General features: G+C 38.7%; 1 protein-coding gene across 12 annotated transcripts in view; it reads left to right on the forward strand.

The window, feature by feature from the left end:
* The window catches only part of SCAPER (S-phase cyclin A associated protein in the ER), a 535,706-nt gene that overhangs the window by 89,935 nt on the left and 428,327 nt on the right, over nt 1-17,444 (forward strand). For all 12 annotated transcript variants that reach the window (XM_074392618.1, XM_074392622.1, XM_074392621.1 and 9 more), the window contains 2 exons: nt 10,445-10,545; nt 14,720-14,836. In XM_074392618.1, coding sequence (XP_074248719.1) covers nt 10,445-10,545; nt 14,720-14,836 — 218 coding nt within the window. The remainder of the gene's footprint in view (nt 1-10,444; nt 10,546-14,719; nt 14,837-17,444) is intronic.

Consider the following 17,444-nt stretch of genomic DNA (forward strand, 5'->3'; position numbering starts at 1 on the left):
GTGTATATGTGCCACAGTTTCTCTGTCCAGTCTATCATTGATGGGCATTTGGGTTGGTTTCAGGTCTTTGCTATTGTAAACAGTGCTGCAATGAACATATGTGTGTATGTGTCTTTATAACAGAACAATTTATAATCCTTTTGGTATATACCCAGTAATGGGATTGCTGGGTCAAATGGAATTTCTCTTTCTAGGTCCTTGAGGAATCGCCACACTGTCTCCCACAATGGTTGAACTAATTTACACTCCCACCAACAGTGTAAAAGTGTTCCTATTTCTCCATATCCTCTCCAGCATCTGTTGTCTCCAGATTTTTTAATGATCGCCATTCTAACTGGCGTGAGATGGTATCTCAATGTGGTTTTGATTTGCATTTCTCTAATGACCAGTGATGATGAGAATTTATTTTCATTTGTTTGTTGGTCTCATAAATGTCTTCTTTTGAAAAGTGTCTGTTCATATCCTTTGCCCACTTTTGAATGGGTTTGTTTATTTTTTCCCTTGTAAATCTGCTTTAGTTATTTTTATATTCTGGATATTAGCCTCCAGATGGGTAGATTGCAGAAATTTTTTCCCATTCTGTTGGTTGCTGGTTCACTCTAATGATTGTTTCTTTTGCTATGCAGAAACTCTTAAGCTTGATTAGATCCCATTTGTCTATTTTGACTTTCATTGCCATTGCTTTTCGTGTTTTAGTCATGAATTCCTTGCCTATGCCTACATCCTGAATGGTATTGCCTAGGTTTACTTCTAGGGTTTTCATGGTGTTAGGCCTTATGTTTAAATGTTTAATCCATCTGGAGTTGATTTTTGTATAAAGTGTAAAGAATGGGTCCAGTTTCAGCTTTCTGCACATTGCTAGCCAGTTTTCCCAACACCATTTATTAGACAGGGAATCCTTTCCTCATTGCTTGCTTTTGTCAGGTTTGTTAAAGATCAGATGGTTGTAGGTGTGTGGCATTACTTCCGAGGCCTCTGTTCTGTTCCATTGGTCTATGTCTCTATTTTGGTACAAGTACCATGCTGTTTTTATTACTGTAGCCTTGTTGTATAGTTTGAAGTCAGGTAGCATGATGCCTCCAGCCTTGTTCTTTTTGCTTAGGATTGTCTTGGCTATGCGGGCTCTCTTTTGGTTCTATATGAAGTTTATTGTTTTTTTTTTCCAGTTCTGTGAAGAAGGTTGATGGTAGCTTGATAGGGATGGTGATTAATCTATACATTACTTTGGGCATTATTCATGATATTGATGCTTTCTAACCATCGGCATGGGATGTTTTCATGAAATTGGCCATTTTGACAATATTGATCCCTTCTAACCACGAATATGGAATGTTTTTCCATCTTGGTGTCCTCTCTTATTTACTTGAGCAGTAGTTTGTAGTTCTCCTTGAAGAGGTCTTTTACATCCTTTGTTTGTTGTATTCCTAGGTATTTTATTCTCTTTGTAGCAATTGTGAATGGAAGTTCACTCATGATTTGGCTCTCTGTCTGTTATTGGTGTCTAGGAATGCTTGTGATTTCTGCACATTGATTTTGTATCCTGAGACTTTGCTGAAGTTGCTTATCATGTTAAGGAGATTTTTGGGCGGAGACAATGGGGTCTTCTAAGTATATGATCATGTCGTCTGCAAATAGAGACAATTTGACTTCCGCTTTTCCTAATTGAATACCTTTTATTTCTTTTTCTTGCCTTATTGCTCTGGCTAGAACTTCCAATACTACATTGAATAGGAGTGGTGAGAGAGGGCATGCTTGTCTAGTGCCAGTTTTCAAAGGGAATACTTCAAGTGTTTGCCCGATCAGTATGATATTGACTGCGGGTTTGTCATAGATAGCTTTTATCATTTACAGATACCTTCCATCAATACCTAGTTTATTGAGGGTTTTTAGCATAAAGGATTGTTGAATTTTGTTGAAGGTGTTCTCTGCATCTATTGAGATGATCATGTGGTTTTTGTCCTTGGTTCTGTTTATGTGATGGATTATGTTTATAGATTTGTATATGTTGAGCCAGTCTTGCATCCCCAGGATGAAGCCTAGTTGATCACGATGGGTAAGCTTTTTGATGAGCTGTTGCATTTGGTTTTCCAGTATTTTATTGAAGATTTTCGCATCAGTGTTCATCATGGACATTGGCCTGAAGTTTTCTTTTTTAGTTGTCTCCGCTAGGTTTTGGTATCAGGATGATGATGGTCTCATAAAATAAGTTAGGGAGGATTCCCTCTTTTTGTATGGTTTGGAATAGATTCAGAAGGAATGGTAGGTACCAGCTCCTGTTTGTACATCTGGTAAAATTCAGCTGTGAACCCATCTGGACCTGGACTTTTTTTGGTTGGTAGGCTATTAGTTGCTGTCTCAACTTCATACCTTGTTATTGGTCTATTCAGGGTTTCAAATTCTTCCTGGTTTAGTCTTGGGAGCGTATAAGTGTCTAGGAATTTATCCATTTCTTCCCTGGTTTAGTCTTGGGAGGGTGCAAGGGTCCAGGAATTTATCCATTTCTTCCAGATTTACTGAGTTATGTGCATAGAATTGTTTGAAGTAATCTCCAATGGTAGTTTGTATTTCTGTGGAATCAGTGTTGATAACCCCTTTATTGTTTTTTATTGCATCTATTAGATTCTTTGCTCTTTTTAAAAAATTAGTCTGGCTAGCAGTCTTTATTTTGTTGATCTTTTCAAAAACCAGCTCCTGGATTTTTTGATTTTTGAAGTGTTGTTTGGGTCTCTGTCTCCTTCACTTCTGCTCTGGTCTTAGTTATTTCTTGTCTTCTGCTATCTTTTGAGTTTTTTTGATCTTGCTTATCTAACTCTTTCAATTTTGACAACAGGGTGTCAATTTTAGATCTTTCCTGCCTTCTCATATGGGCATTTATTGCTATAAATTTCCCTTTAGACACTGCTTTAAATGCGTCCCAGTGATTCGGGTATGTTGTGTCTTCATTCTCATTGGTTTTGAAGAACATCTTCATTTCGGACGTCATTTCATTGTTTATCCTGTCATCCAGGAGCAAGTTGTTCAGTTTCCATGTAGTTGTGCGGTTTTGAGTTAATTTCTTAATTCTGAGTTCTAATTTGATTGCACTGTGGTCTGAGAGACAGTTTTTTATTATTTCCTTTCTTTTGCATTTGCTGAGGAGTGATTTACTTCCAATTATATGGTCAATTTTAGAGTAGGTGTGATGTGGTGCTGAGAAGAATGTATATTCTGTGGATTTGGGGTGGAGATTTCTGTAGATGTGTATTAGGTTCACTTGGTCAGATCTGAGTGTAAGTCCTGGATGTCCTTGTTGATTTTCTGTCTCATTGATATAATATTGACAATGGAGTGTTAAAATCTCTCACTATTATTGTGTGGGAGTCTAAGTCTCTTTGTGGGTTGTTCAGAACTTGCTTTATGTATCTGGGTGCTCCTGTATTGGGTGCATATATTTTTAGGATAGTTAGCTCTTCTTGTTGCATTAATCCTTTTACCATTACGTAATGCCCTTCTTTGTCTCTTTTGATCTTTGTTGGTTTAACGTCCATTTTATCAGAGACTAGGATTGTAACCCCTGCTTTTTTTTTTAGCTCTCCATTTGCTTGGTAAATCTTCTTTCATCCCTTTGTTTTTAGTCTATGTGTGTCTTTTCATGTGAGATGGGTCTCCTGAATACAGTACACCAATGTATTCAGTTTGCCAGCCTGTTTCTTTTGATTGGGACATTTAGGCTGTTTACATTTGACATTAATACTGTTATGTGTGAATTTGTTCCTGCCATTTTGTTACTGGCTGGTTGTTTTGCCCATTAGTTGATGCAGTTTCTTCATTGCATCATAGGTCTTTACAATTTGGTACATTTTTGCAGTGGCTCATACTGGTTGTTCCTTTCCATGTTTAGTACTTCCTTTTGGAGCTCTTGTAAGGCAGGGCTGGTGGCAGCAAAATCTCTCAGCATTTGCTTGTCCATAAAGGATTTTATTTCTCTTTCACTTATGAAGCTTAGTTTGGCTGTATATGAAATTCTGAGATGAAAGTTCTTTAAGGATGTTGAATATTGCCCCCCACTCTCTTCTGGCTTGTAGGGATTCTGTCGCGAGATCAGCTGTGATGGCTTCCCTTTGTGGGTGACCCGACCTTTCTCTCTGGCTGCCCTTAGTACTTTTTCCTTCATTTCAACCCTGGTGAATCTGGTGATCATGTGCCTTGGGGTTGCTCTTCTTGAGGAGTACCTTTGGGGTGTTCTCTGTATTTCCTGTATTTAAATGTTGCCCTGCCTTGCTAGGTTGGGGAAGTTCTCCTGGATAATATCCTGAAGAGTGTTTTCCAGCTTGGATTCATTCTTCTCGTCACATTCCAGTACACTGATTAAATGTAGATTTGGTCTTTTCACATAATCCCATATTTCTTGGAGGCTCTGTTCATTTCTTTTCATTCTTGTTTTCTCGAATCTTGCCTTCTCATTTTATTTCATTGAGTTGATCTTCAGTCTCTGATACCCTTTCTTCCGCTTGGTCGATTTGGCTATTGAAACTTGTGTAAGCCTCACGAAGTTCTCGTGCTGTGTTTTTCAGCTCCATCAAGTCGTTTCGTGTTCTTCTCTAAGCTGGTTATTCTAGTTAGCATTTTGTTTAACTTTTTTTCATGGTTTTTAATTTCTTTGCATTGGGTTAAAGCATGTTCCCTTAGCTCAGAGAAGTTTATTACTCACCTTCTGAAGCCTGATTCTGTCAGTTCATCAAACTCATTCTCCATCCTGTTTTGCTCCCTTGCTGGTGAGGCATTGTAATCCCTTGGAGGAGGAGAGGCATTCTGGTCTTTGATGATCTCATGCTTTTCTGTGCTGGTTTCTTCCCATGTTCATGGATTTATCTACCTTTGATCTTTGAAATTGGTGATTTTGCATGGGGTCTCTGAGTGGGCATCCTTTTTGCTGACGTTGAAGCTATTTATTTTTGGTGTTTAGTTTTCCTTCTAACAGTCTCTTTGCTGTAGGACTGCTGGAGGTCCGCTCCAGGCCTTTCTTTCCTGGGAAGCCCCGCCGGGGGCTGCAGAGCGGCGAGTATTGCTGTCTGATCTTTCCTCTGGTAGCTTTGCACCAGAAGCGCACCCACCAGGTTCAGCCAGAGCTCTCCTGCGTGAGGCATTCTTTTTGGTTATACAGGGGTCAGGGAGCTGCTGAAGAAGGCAGTCTCTTTCTTGTCTGCCTGCAGAGGTGCTGCTGGGTTGCCTTGGACTCAGCAACCCTGCTGTGTAGGCTTCTCTGGCTTTTGTTTACACAGGTGAGATTAGACTCACTTTTGCAATGGCGGACACCCTTCATCCCACCGAGCTCAATCGTCCCAGGTCAAGCTCAATCTGATGTGCTGGCTGCAAAACTCTCAAGTGAGAGGGCTTCAGTTTGTTGGTCTTTGTGGGAGTGGGACCTGCTAAGCTGTGTCACCTGTCTTCCTGCTTTCAGCTATCCCTCTTTCTTGGGTAGGGGTAGATCCATCCCCCAGGTGTTCAGCCTAAACTTCCGTCCAGATCTGTGCGGACAACTTGGGGCGTGGCGCTGGCGGGAGCTGGTCGCTCAGATCTGTTTTGGTAACTTGCTGCGCTTCACAGCCTGGCTGCATTCTCCTGGACTGTGGGTTGCAAAGGCCATGGGAGAGGTGCAGTGTCTGAACGAGAGTTCTGAGGGGGTAAAGTCCCCGATCCTCTGGCCAGTTACACTTCCCAAGTGAGGTAGTGCCATAACCTGCCTCGCTTCACCCTCCTTGGGCTACACCCACTGTCCAAACAGTCCCATTGAAATGAACCTGGTACCTTGGTTGGAAATGCAGAGATGACTTGCCGTCTGCATTTCTCTCGCTGGGAACTGCGCTCCAGAGCTGTTCGTATTCAGCCTTCTTGGCAGGAGTGCCCTGTAACGTGTTTTGACATACAGATATGTAGTAAAATGATTACTGCAGCCAAGCAAACGAACGTATCTGTCACCTCACTGTCGTCTTTTTTTTGTGTTAAGAGTACCAAAACTACTCTTTCGGTGAATTATTGTATACTAACTTTGTAGACCTGTTCAGCCTACATAATTAAAAGTTTGTATGCTTTAATCTACATCTCCCAATTTCCTTCTTCCCTGTGACCTTGTTAACCAACCACTGATCTTCCTCTTTCTATGTATTTGACTTTGTTTATATTATGTACATATAAATAAGATCGTACACTATTTTTCTTTCTAGATCTGACTTATTTCACTTAGCATGATGTCCTTGAGGCTTATTCATGTTGTTGCAAACGTTAGGAACTCCTTTTTAAATGTGGAATAGTATTTCATTGTGCAGTCGTGTGCTGCATAACAATGTTTCAGTCAACAGCAGACCACATATACAATGGTGGTTTCATAAGATTTTAATAGACCTGAAAGATTCTTGTTACCTAGTGATATGATAGCTGTCATAATGTTGTGGCACTATGTATTACTCAGTGTTTGTGATGATGCTGATAGAAACAAGGCTTTCGTGCTACCATTCATATGACAGTATAGCACATACAGTTATGGACAGTACCCAGTACTTGATGATTATAGTAAATTATGTTACTGGCTTATGTATTTTATACTATTTATTGTTTTTTAGAATTTATTCCTTCTATTTACAAAAAGAAAGTTAACTATAAAACAGCCTCTGGCAGCTCCTTAGGTGGTGTTCCAGGATAAAACATTGTTATCAGGAGATGACAGCTCCATACATGTTATTTTCTTGCTCTTGAAGACCTTGCAGTGGGACAGTATGTGAAGGTGGAAGATCCTGATCCTGTGTAGGCCTAGGCTACTGTGTGTGTTCATGTCTTTATTTTTAACAAAAAAGGTTAAAAAGGAAGAAAAGATAGAAAAAAAGCTTATAGGATGAGGTTATAAAGATAATTTTGTACAATTGTACAATGTGTTTGTGTTTTAAGCTAAGTTATTACAAGAGTCAGGGTTTTAAAATACTAAAAGGGTTATAAAGTAAAAAGATTGTAGTAAGCTAAGTTTAATTTATTAGGAAGACACAATTTTTGTTTGAATTTTGTGTAGTCTAAATGTGCAGTTTATGAAGTCTACAGCAGCATACAGTAATGTCTTAGGTCTTCACGCACCACTGTCTCCCTTCCTCCCTTCCTCTCCGTCCCTTACCCAGAGCAACATTTAGTCCTGTAAACTCCATTCATGGGAAGGGCTACAGGTGTATCATTTAAAAATATTTTATAACATATTTTTACTATACATTTTCTGTGTTTAGATGTACAAATACTTAGTATTGCATTACTCTTGCCTGTAGTATTCAGTATAGTAACATGCTGTACAGCAGTGGTCCCCAACCTTTTTGGCACCAGGGACCTGTTTTGTGGAAGACAGTGTTTCAACAGATTGGGATTGGGGTAGTTTCAAGATGAAACTATTCCACCTCAGATCATCAGGCATTAGATTCTCATAAGGAGCATTCAGCCTAGATCCTTCACATGTGCAGTTCACAATAGAGTTTGTGCTTCTATGGGAGTCTGATGCTGCCCCTGATCTGACCGGAGGTGGAGCTCAGGTGGTGATGCTCACTGGCCCACTGCTCACCTCCTGTTGTGTGGGTCAGGTGTCTGCTATACAGGTTTGTAGCCTAGGAGCAATAGGCCATACATACAGCTTAGGTGTATAGTAGGCTGGCTATGCCATCTAGGTTTTTGTAAATATATCCTGATGTTCCCACAATGATGAAATTGACTAGCAATGCATTTCTCAGTATATCTCTGTTATTTAGTGGTACTTGACTGTATGTATGTGTGTGTATGTATACACCACAATGTCTTTATTTGTTTATTTTTATTTTTATTTTACTTTAGAGGATACTGTATCTGGCATTTCTCCCCATGTTATCCCTCCCCACCCCCCAACTGTCTCTCCCCTATGCCCCTCAACTGCCCCTAGTGTGTGATGCTCCTCTCCCTGAGTCCATGTGTTCTCATTGTTCAACACCCACCTATGAGTGAGAACATGCGTACACCATAATTTCTTTACTCATTTATCCATTGATGGACACTTAAGGTTGTTTCCATATCTTGGCTATTGTGAATAATGCTGCAAATAAACATAGAAGTACAGATGTCTCTAGGAGGTGCTGGTTTCATTTTCTTTGGATATATACTCAGAAGAGGGATTTTGGGGTCATATGTTAGTTGTATTTTTAATTTTTTGAGAAACTTTCATACTGTTTTCCATAACGGTTGTACCAATTTACATTTCCACAAATAGCATACAAGGGTTTTCTCCACACCCTGGCCAACAGTTGTTATCTCATATCTTTTGGATAACAGTGGTTCTAACAGATGTGAGGTGGTATCTTATTATAGTTTTAATTTGCATTTTCATGATGATTAGTGATGTTAAGCACTTTTTCTTATGCTTGTTGGCTGTTTTATGTTTTTTTTTTTAAAGCCTCTTCAGGCAGTTATTTGTTTTCTTGTTATTGAGTTGTGTGAGTTCCTTATGTAGTTTGGATATTAACCGCTTACCATATACAGGCATATTAACTGCTTACCATATACAGGGTTTGCAGATATTTTTCTCAGTCTGTAGTCTGCTTTTTCATTCTGTTGAATGTTTTATTTTTAGGAAAGTTTTTATTTTGTTGTAGTCTCACCTGGATATTTTTGTTTTAGTTGCATGAGTCTTTAGTGTGATATCAAAAAAAATATTGCTTGAGGTCACTATTAAGGAACTTTTGCTTTTGTTTTCTTCTAGAAGTTTTATAGTTTCAGGTCTCATGTTTATGTCTTTAATCCATTTTGAGTTTGTTTTTGTGTGTGGTTTCCTTTTTTACATGTGGTTATTTAGTTTTCCCAGCACTATGGAAGAGTTTAGCCTTTTCTCATTGTGTTTTCTTGGTGGCCTTGTTGAAAATTAGTTGACCATATATGCTTGGGTTTTTTCTGGGCTTTCTGTTATGTTTCATTGTTTTGTTGATCCTCATGTCTGTCTGTATGCCTGTCATTACAGTTTAGTTTACTATTGCTTTGTAATGTAATTTACAATCAGGAAGTGTGATGCATCCAATTTAATTTTTCTTTCTTCAGATTGCTTTGGCTATTTAAAGGTTTTTGTAGTTCCATCCAAATTTTAGAATTTTTTTTTCTATTTCTGTGAAAAATGGTAGTGATCGCATTGAGCATGTCACTTTGGATAGTATGAATGTTTTGACAGTATTAATTTTTACCATCCATAAACATGGAATAGCTTTCTGTTTATTTGCATCTTCGTTAGTTTCTTTAATCAGTGTTTTATAGTTTTCAGTATCTAGATCTTTCACTTCCTTTGTTATATTTATTCCTAAGTATTCTTTTGATGCTATCATAAATAGGATTTTGAAAATTTCTTTTTAACACAGGTTGTTATTGATGTGAAGAATGCAACAGGTTTTTGAATGCTGATTTTTGTATACTGCTGCTTTTCAAGGATGTGGAACAAGGAGAGCTCACATGCACTGCTGCTGGGAGGGGCGGCCACTTTTGGAAAAGAATTTGGCGTCCATACTAAAGTGGAACATATGCTTACTCTGTGACTTAGCAGTTTCACTCATGAGCTTATACTTACTGGTAATTTACATAAATGTGCAGAAGACCTACACATGAATAACAGCATATAATCTGTAGTTTCCAGAAATTGGAAATCACTCCAGTGTCTGTCAACAGCAGATTAGAAAGATATTACAATAAATACAAATATCATTCAATAAACACACACAGTAGGTTGGATAGATATGCGACAGAATACAGGATAGATCAGCAAGGACTTCAGATGATGATAAATGAATTGTAGGTATACTTTTCAGTATTGGTGAACCTGGTAAACAGAGGTACTAATAAGCACAGAAGTAATAGAGGCTGTAAGAGTTCATATCTGTGCATTTCAAAAACAGGTAAAAATAAATGATTAGAAAACAAGGCAATGGTTAACTTGGTGGAGGGACGGAGATAGTGATTGGAAGTGGACACCAGGGAAATTTTAGATTGGCATTGTTACATTTTTTTGTCATGGATGATGGTTACATGGGTCTTTGCTTTGCAGTAACTTGTCTGTAGATTTATGTTTGTGTGCTTTGTGGTGGTTACAAGGGTCTTTTCTTTATGATAATTTATTTGTACATTTATATTTATACTTTTCTGTATATTAAAATTCATAATAAAAAGGTTGAAAGGATGGCCGTTGGGGGAGGTTTTGAGAAGAAACATCAATATCATTTCTTGGTCTTTAGACTTTTCAACCGATGATATTTTTTATTATCTTACCAAACAGAATGAAAAAGCAAAAACTATATCAGTAAGTTATGCAGCTTTTACATTGAAGAGTATAATGTAAAAACTATTAATTCTTAAGTTGTTCACTCTGTTTTTTTTCTTCAAAGTTTTTAGTCTCAGAATGGAATTTAATGTTTTTTTTGTTTGTTTGTTTTAGGAGGTGCTAATGATGCTGGATAACTATGTAAGAGATTTCAAAGCATTGATTGACTGGATTCAGCTTCAGGAAAAGCTGGAGAAGACAGATGCTCAAAGCAGGTAATGAGTTCCCTGGTCTCAATATTTCTATCATACAGCAGTTTTCAATAGCAGTCATTGAAAATGACAATGGACTTAACCTCATATTGACTTGAAACTTGTAAAAATCTAAAAATCAGGTGCTGCATTTTTTATTCAATTAAGTAACAAATATTTGGTATTTATCAGTGGGTATTAGTTGCTTATTACTTTATTCAGTACAGAAATTTAATTGTTGAATGCGACACATTTATTTTCATGGAATTTTGAGCCTAAATGTGATTTAAAATAGAACTAAGTATAAGAACGATTATGGTTCTTCAGAGAAGGACAAATCTCTCTTGGAGGATGGATCAAGGAAGATTTCTGGAGGATGCAAGAGAAGTGTTTTAAGGATGGGATGGATTTTACCAGCTGGTTGGCCATTTCGGTGAAGGGAGTAAATTCAAACAGCTATGTTGTAGGACATGTGCGAAGTCAAAGCAATGTAGGGAAAGATATGGTATTTCTTTTTAATGTATTAGGCAATGAGGAAAATTGATGATTTTTGATTAGGGGAATAATATGAGATGAAAGCTTCTTTAGAAAGATTCATTTGGAATCAGCACACAATATCTGAATGCTGTGTGCCAAGCTCTAGGACTGTTGTGGTGAAGAGGACAGATGTAGTCCCTCCCCTCATAAAGTATATAGTGCATGCTATGGTCTGAATGTGCCTTCCCAAAATTCATATGTTGAAAATCACCAATGTGATAGTATTAAGAGGTGGGGCCTTTAGGAGGTAGTTAAATTAAGAAGGTGGAGCCCTCATGAATAGGATTAGTGACATATAAAAGAAGTGGGAGCTGTTACCCCTTCCACCTTGTGAGGACACAGCTCAAAGATACTCTTTATAAAGAACAGGGCCTGTTTCAGACGTTGAATATGCTGGCACCTTGATCTTGTACTTCCCAGCATCCGGAACTATAAAAATACATTGTTGTTGACAAACTACCAGTTGTAAGGTATGTTGTTGTAGCAGCCTGAATGGACCAAGTACATTTCTAGCAGGAAAGGTTGATGTTAAGTAAGTATGAATGTGCCAAGTATCATCAAGAAGAAATACAGTTTACTCTGGGAGTATAAGAAAAAGCACCCTTAACCAGTTTGCTAAGTCCAGGAAGGCTTCCTTGAGGAGGTGACATTTAAATTGAGACACAATTGTTAAGTAGGAGTTAGACAAAGAGAAAAGAGTAATTTGAGATAATGCTAAAAGTATGTGTGATGTCTTTGAAGTGGAAGGGAGCACAGTGTAATCAAGGAATTTAGAATTTAGTAGGGCAGGAGTGAAAAGAAAAGGGAAAAGTAGCATGAGATGAGCCTATAGAGCTAGTCTAGGACCATGTCGTGTAGAGCTCTGTAGAAGTGATAAGGGATGTAGATTTGACTTTGAGCCAATAAAGGGTTTTAAAATAAGAAAATGACATATCAGATTTACGTTTTTAAAAGATCATTTTGGCTGCCATGTAGGAAGGTTGAGATACGGCAGTGTAGTTTAGAGATGGTGACTACACAGATTAAGGTAGTAATGGTAGGGAGAATGCGCTATTCCAGAGATAGATTATCTAATGGACTTAGTATTATTTTGGTTATGTACAAAGACAAAAGAGCAGTTTAGTTAAGACATGTAAGTAATTCCTAAACTCTGGCAAACTTGCCAAGTCACTTGGAGCTACCAGGCTGCTCCCCAACCCCGACCAGAGCCAACAGGCCTCTCCCGCCTCTTTGCCTTGGATTTAATCTTGGCTCCGTCTTACTGGGTGGAACTATCCAGTAAAGAAGACATCTTTTGTCTCATACTGATGCGTCAGCCCTATGGGCAGGCAGAACCAGTAGGGTAAAGGAATTCCAAGAAAGAAATCCAGAGGGCTGGATTCCTGGGAAACCAAATCCAAGGAAACTAAGATAGGCTGACCCTTTTAATAGTTTTGTTTCTCACAGTAGAATATTTGATATATTTTTTTAGTGCCTACCTCATTCACAGTCCCTAGGTGGGTCAGCATAAAAGTCTTTGTACTAAGTAATTTTACCCTTACCCCTTGGTAATAGGTGATTGGATCTGTGGTTTTATTCTTTCACTGGGTTGAACCAAGCTCAGAGATCATCATTGCTGATTTGGGACTTGTGGCTATATCTCCCTTGTGACAATAAGCAGAGTAAAGCAGGTTGGAAAAGAAATGGAATAGAATTACAGAGAGAAACAGAACTTATGCGGCCTCTGAGAGCCTATACTGTGTCTAGTCCTTGTGAGCCCTGATTCTAGTCACCACCAACTTTTGGATGTCTTTGACCTTGTACAGTTTATATCCTTACAATAAATTTTCATTTTCCTTTCATTTTTTATTTAACTTGATTGAGTTTCTATTTGTTGTATCCAAAAAAGGTCTATAATGTAGTCACCAATGCATTAAAAGATAGATTCTTTTTTTGTGCTTGCAAAATTCAATCACTGATTGGTGGCTGTGTTGAGGATCGTATTGAGAAAGATACAGAAGCCAAACCCAAGCTTAACAGAATGATTCCCATTCCTCTCTCGGCACTATGGTTCAGAAATGTACCTGAGACATCACCCCTCCCTGCCTTTGTTTGGAGACAGAGTCTCACTCTGTAACTCAGGCTGGAGTGCAGTGGTGCCATCTTGGCTCACTGCAACCTCCACCTCCCACTTTTAAGCAATTCTCCTGCCTCAGCCTCCTGAGTAGCTGGGATTACAGGTGCCTGCCACCATGCCCAGCTGATTTTTGCGTTTTTAGTAGACACAGCATTTTACCATGTTGGTCAGGCTGGTCTCAAACTCCTGACCTCAAGTGATCTGCCCACTTTGGCCACCCAAAGTGCTGGGATTACAGGAATGAGCCACCATGCCCGGCCGAGGCATCCCTTTTACTTTCGCCAGTTATCAGCATTTCTCTTCTTTGCCTCATGAGACAGCTCCTAGATATGGAAAGCAGTCGTCAATGCTCTACAGATGGCATTATCCATCTTGCATTTTTCAAATCATGCATCAAAATTTATTTTGGCTAGCCTTGAGATTTAAATGTAAAAATTGAAGTTGTATGTGTTTAAAGAAGAAAATGTGGATAAATACTGATATATTTGTTTTACATCTGAGGACTTTGTAAGACAAAGGCAGACACCACAAAGAAAAATTTTGAATACCCTTGATTGAATAGAAAGAAAACAAATGTTTCCAAATAAAAAGGAAAAATTAAAGGCAAAATAGTTGTATCACCAATGCAAATGGATTTTTAGCCATAAAGTAGTAGTAAGCTATTTTAAATTGATCAGAAAATGGTGCAAATCCCAGTGGAAAAAATGAGGCAAAGATACCAACGTGCACATCCCAAATGAAGAAATTCAGATGGTTGGTTAAAAAGTTTATTTTCATTAGTAATTATAATAAACACATAATTTACAAACAAAGACAATTGAATACCATTTTGCCAATGAAATTTTTAAAAGCAGATACTAACAGAAGGCAAGATTGAAGGGAAATGAAGAGTAAGACACAGGGATACCCATGGGATTTACGGAGATTGGAGTGAGGGCGTGTTACACATCCTGTCAACTGATTGGTTGTGGGGCCAGTGAAGGAGGAGGAGTAGACGTTAAGTTACATTTCTTTGTTTTCCCAGCAAACAGCAATGAAATCTTTATATTCTTGCTCTCATGAGTGATTAAGAGGTAGAGGAAGGACACTTTATATTTTCCTACTCATCATTTAACCTTTAGCATATTCTTTCTCTTGATACCTGTTTCACAAACTTCTCCAGGGTGTTAGAGACAGTAGATTGAAGTAGTGTCATTGCATTTTTAATATTTTTTTAAGCTGGGTATATGGAAGCTTATAAATAATAAGTAGTGTATCTCATATTCCTGTAACCCCATGACCTTTTTGAGGTAATTGGAGTAGTGTTGCTATGCTGCAGTCATTAGAAAATCCTGAATCATTTATTAACTGTGATTTCTCACTGATAGTATGGTAACTTTCTGGTAATCAATTCTCTAGGGAAAATTTTGTACATCTTGTGATTTTTTTTTTTTTTTCGGTTGAAAAGTAGGATTATTTTTTCATCCACTGGCAGCCAAGAGAAAAGATTACTTGTTTCTCCCTTTTCTCTGTTAATTTAATCTGGTTTGTATATTGAATTGGCAGACCAACATCATTGGCATGGGAAGTAAAGAAGATGTCTCCAGGACGTCATGTGATTCCAAGTCCATCAACAGATAGAATAAATGTAACGTCAAATGCTCGACGAAGCTTAAATTTTGGGTGAGACAAACTTAAGATGAAACTACTGGGAGTTGGATTACAGTGAATTATTTTCTCAGATGTTATGGTATTATGAATCTGATTTTTTTTTTTTTTTTTTTTTTTTTTTTTTTTTTTTTTTTTTTTTTTTTTTTTGAGACGGAGTTTCACTCTTGTTACCCAGGCTGGAGTGCAATGGCGTGATCTCGGCTCACCGCAACCTCCGCCTCCTGGGCTCAGGCAATTCTCCTGCCTCAGCCTCCTGAGTAGCTGGGATTACAGGCATGTGCAACCACGCCCAGCTAATTTTTTGTATTTTTAGTAGAGACGGGGTTTCACCATGTTGACCAGGATGGTCTCGATCTCTCGACCTTGTGATCCACCCGCCTCGGCCTCCCAAAGTGCTGGGATTACAGGCTTGAGCCACCACGCCCGGCTGAATCTGATATTCTGCTATAAAAATGTCCATGCATATGTTATGCAGAATATTGTATACAGGTTCCAGCACTTAGGAGGGGAACACTGTGTGTTGGTGAGCAGTCCCAGGGGAGAACTCTAAACATCTCATCAAATCAGTTTCTGCTAAGGTTCCTAGATTTGGTGGAAGGTTTTGCATAAACCCAGTTACCAGAGGAGGAGTTTGGTGAGTCATACACTGACTTGCACAAGTCAGGTAAAGCAATGTTATTACTCACAGGTAGCCAGCAAGAATCAACAGAAGCCTAGGATCCATGGCAAGATTGTCCCCCAGGACTCAGGAAAGCTAACCAGGGGAATGGAGTTTAATTTATGTGAGTTCCACTTATTACCACAGCCAAAAGACCCCAGAAGCACCCTGCTCTGGGTTTTAAACATCGATGTCCCTCAGATTACGGAGTGCAAGCATTGGGGGACGTTCTCTTCCACGGGGATGAGAACAAAGCCTGGGCCTTTGCGGGTAGTTCCTTCTTATTTCAAGAAGTTGCATTCTTGGTACATTTTGCCTGAAAATTGCAAGCCAGAGGGGGAAGAGCTGCGTTTACCAAGGGACCTGTCTTCCTGCATTGTGGATATGTTCGAAATTGTCTAAATAAAAACACCAGTAATCCTAGCACTTTGAGAAGCCGAGGTGGGCGGATCACTTGAGGTCAGGAGTTCGAGAACAGCCTGACCAATGCGGTGAAACACCGTCTGTACTAAAAATACAAAAATTAGCTGGGTGTTGTGGCACATGCTTGTAATTCCAGCTACTTGATGGGGGCATAGGTTGCAGTGAGCCAAGATCACACCACTGCACTCCAGCTTGGGCAACAGAATGAGACTCTGTTTCAAAAAAAAAAAAGTTAAAATCCAGGAGATGAAAGTTTAGCTTTTAGGATATGTAATATATTGAAACATAAATAGTAATTCAGAGATTAAAATTCACATATTTCATTCCAAATATTTTATAACACAAATTAGCAATTTCCTTTGCAACAGATCTAAATATCAATATATATCATATGTTGTGTAATTGTCATACAAATTACATGATTTATACATTGCAAGCTCATCAACACAGTTTAAAAATTACTGTTTTACACAGTTGTGTCTCTTTAATCAGATAGGAGAAGAAAAGAGTTACAAACAAAAACTATATAGTCTACCCGTATAGTTTCCTTTTCTAGTCCTTTACTGGAGTCTTCATTTCTTCATATGGATTCAGATTACTATCTTTTGTCCTTTCATTTCAGCCTGGACTCCCTTTAGTGTTTCTTGTTGGGCAGATCTGTTAGTAACAGGTTTTCTCAGTGTCCTCACTTACCTTTCAGTTTTTGAAGGGTAGTTTTGCAGCATGTAGACTTCTTGGTTAACAGTCCTTTCTTTCAGCACTTTGTTTCCTGACCGCCTTCTGAATGCTGTGGTTTCTTATGAGGAGTCAGCTGTTATTGAGGATCCTCGACTGTGATCCATCACTTATCTTCTTGATTCTTTCAAGATTGTCTGTCTTTGGCTTTTGTTCCTCTGACTATGATATCTCTATGTGTGGATCCCTGAGATGATCATACTTGGAGTTTGTTCAGTCTCTTGGATATGTATTTAGTGTCTTTCATCAAATTTGGGAAGGTTTTGCCTATTATTCCTTTAGATGTTTTTTCTGCCCCTTTTACTCTCTTCTCTCCATTGAAAATTCTACCATGCACATGTTCCTACTCGTTGATGCGATGCTGTCCCATTGGGCTTTGAGGATCTGTTCATTTTTATTTTTCCTTTCTTCTTTCTTTCTTTCTTTTATTTACTTATTTCTTTCTCTTCCTTCCTTCCTTCCTTCCTTCCTTCCTTCCTTCCTTCCTTCCTTTTCCTTTTCCTTTTCCTTTTCGACAGAGTCTTGCTTATTGCCTAGGCTGGAGTAAAGTGACGCAGTCTCGGCTCACTGCAATGTCTGCCTCCTGGGTTCAAGCTATTCTTGTGCCTCAGCCTCCTGAGTAGCTGGATTTATAGGCGTGTGCCACCATGCCTAGCTAATTTTTGTATTTTTAGTAGGGACAGGGTTTCACCATGTTGTCCAGGCTGGTCTTGAACTCATGAGCTCAAGTGATCTACTTGCCTTGGCCTCCCAAAGTGCTGCAATTACAGGTGTGAGCCAACACACCCAGCCCTCTGTTCATTT

The sequence above is a fragment of the Saimiri boliviensis genome, chromosome 2 (genome assembly GCF_048565385.1).
Source record: "Saimiri boliviensis isolate mSaiBol1 chromosome 2, mSaiBol1.pri, whole genome shotgun sequence".
Taxonomy (NCBI): Eukaryota; Metazoa; Chordata; class Mammalia; order Primates; family Cebidae; genus Saimiri; species Saimiri boliviensis.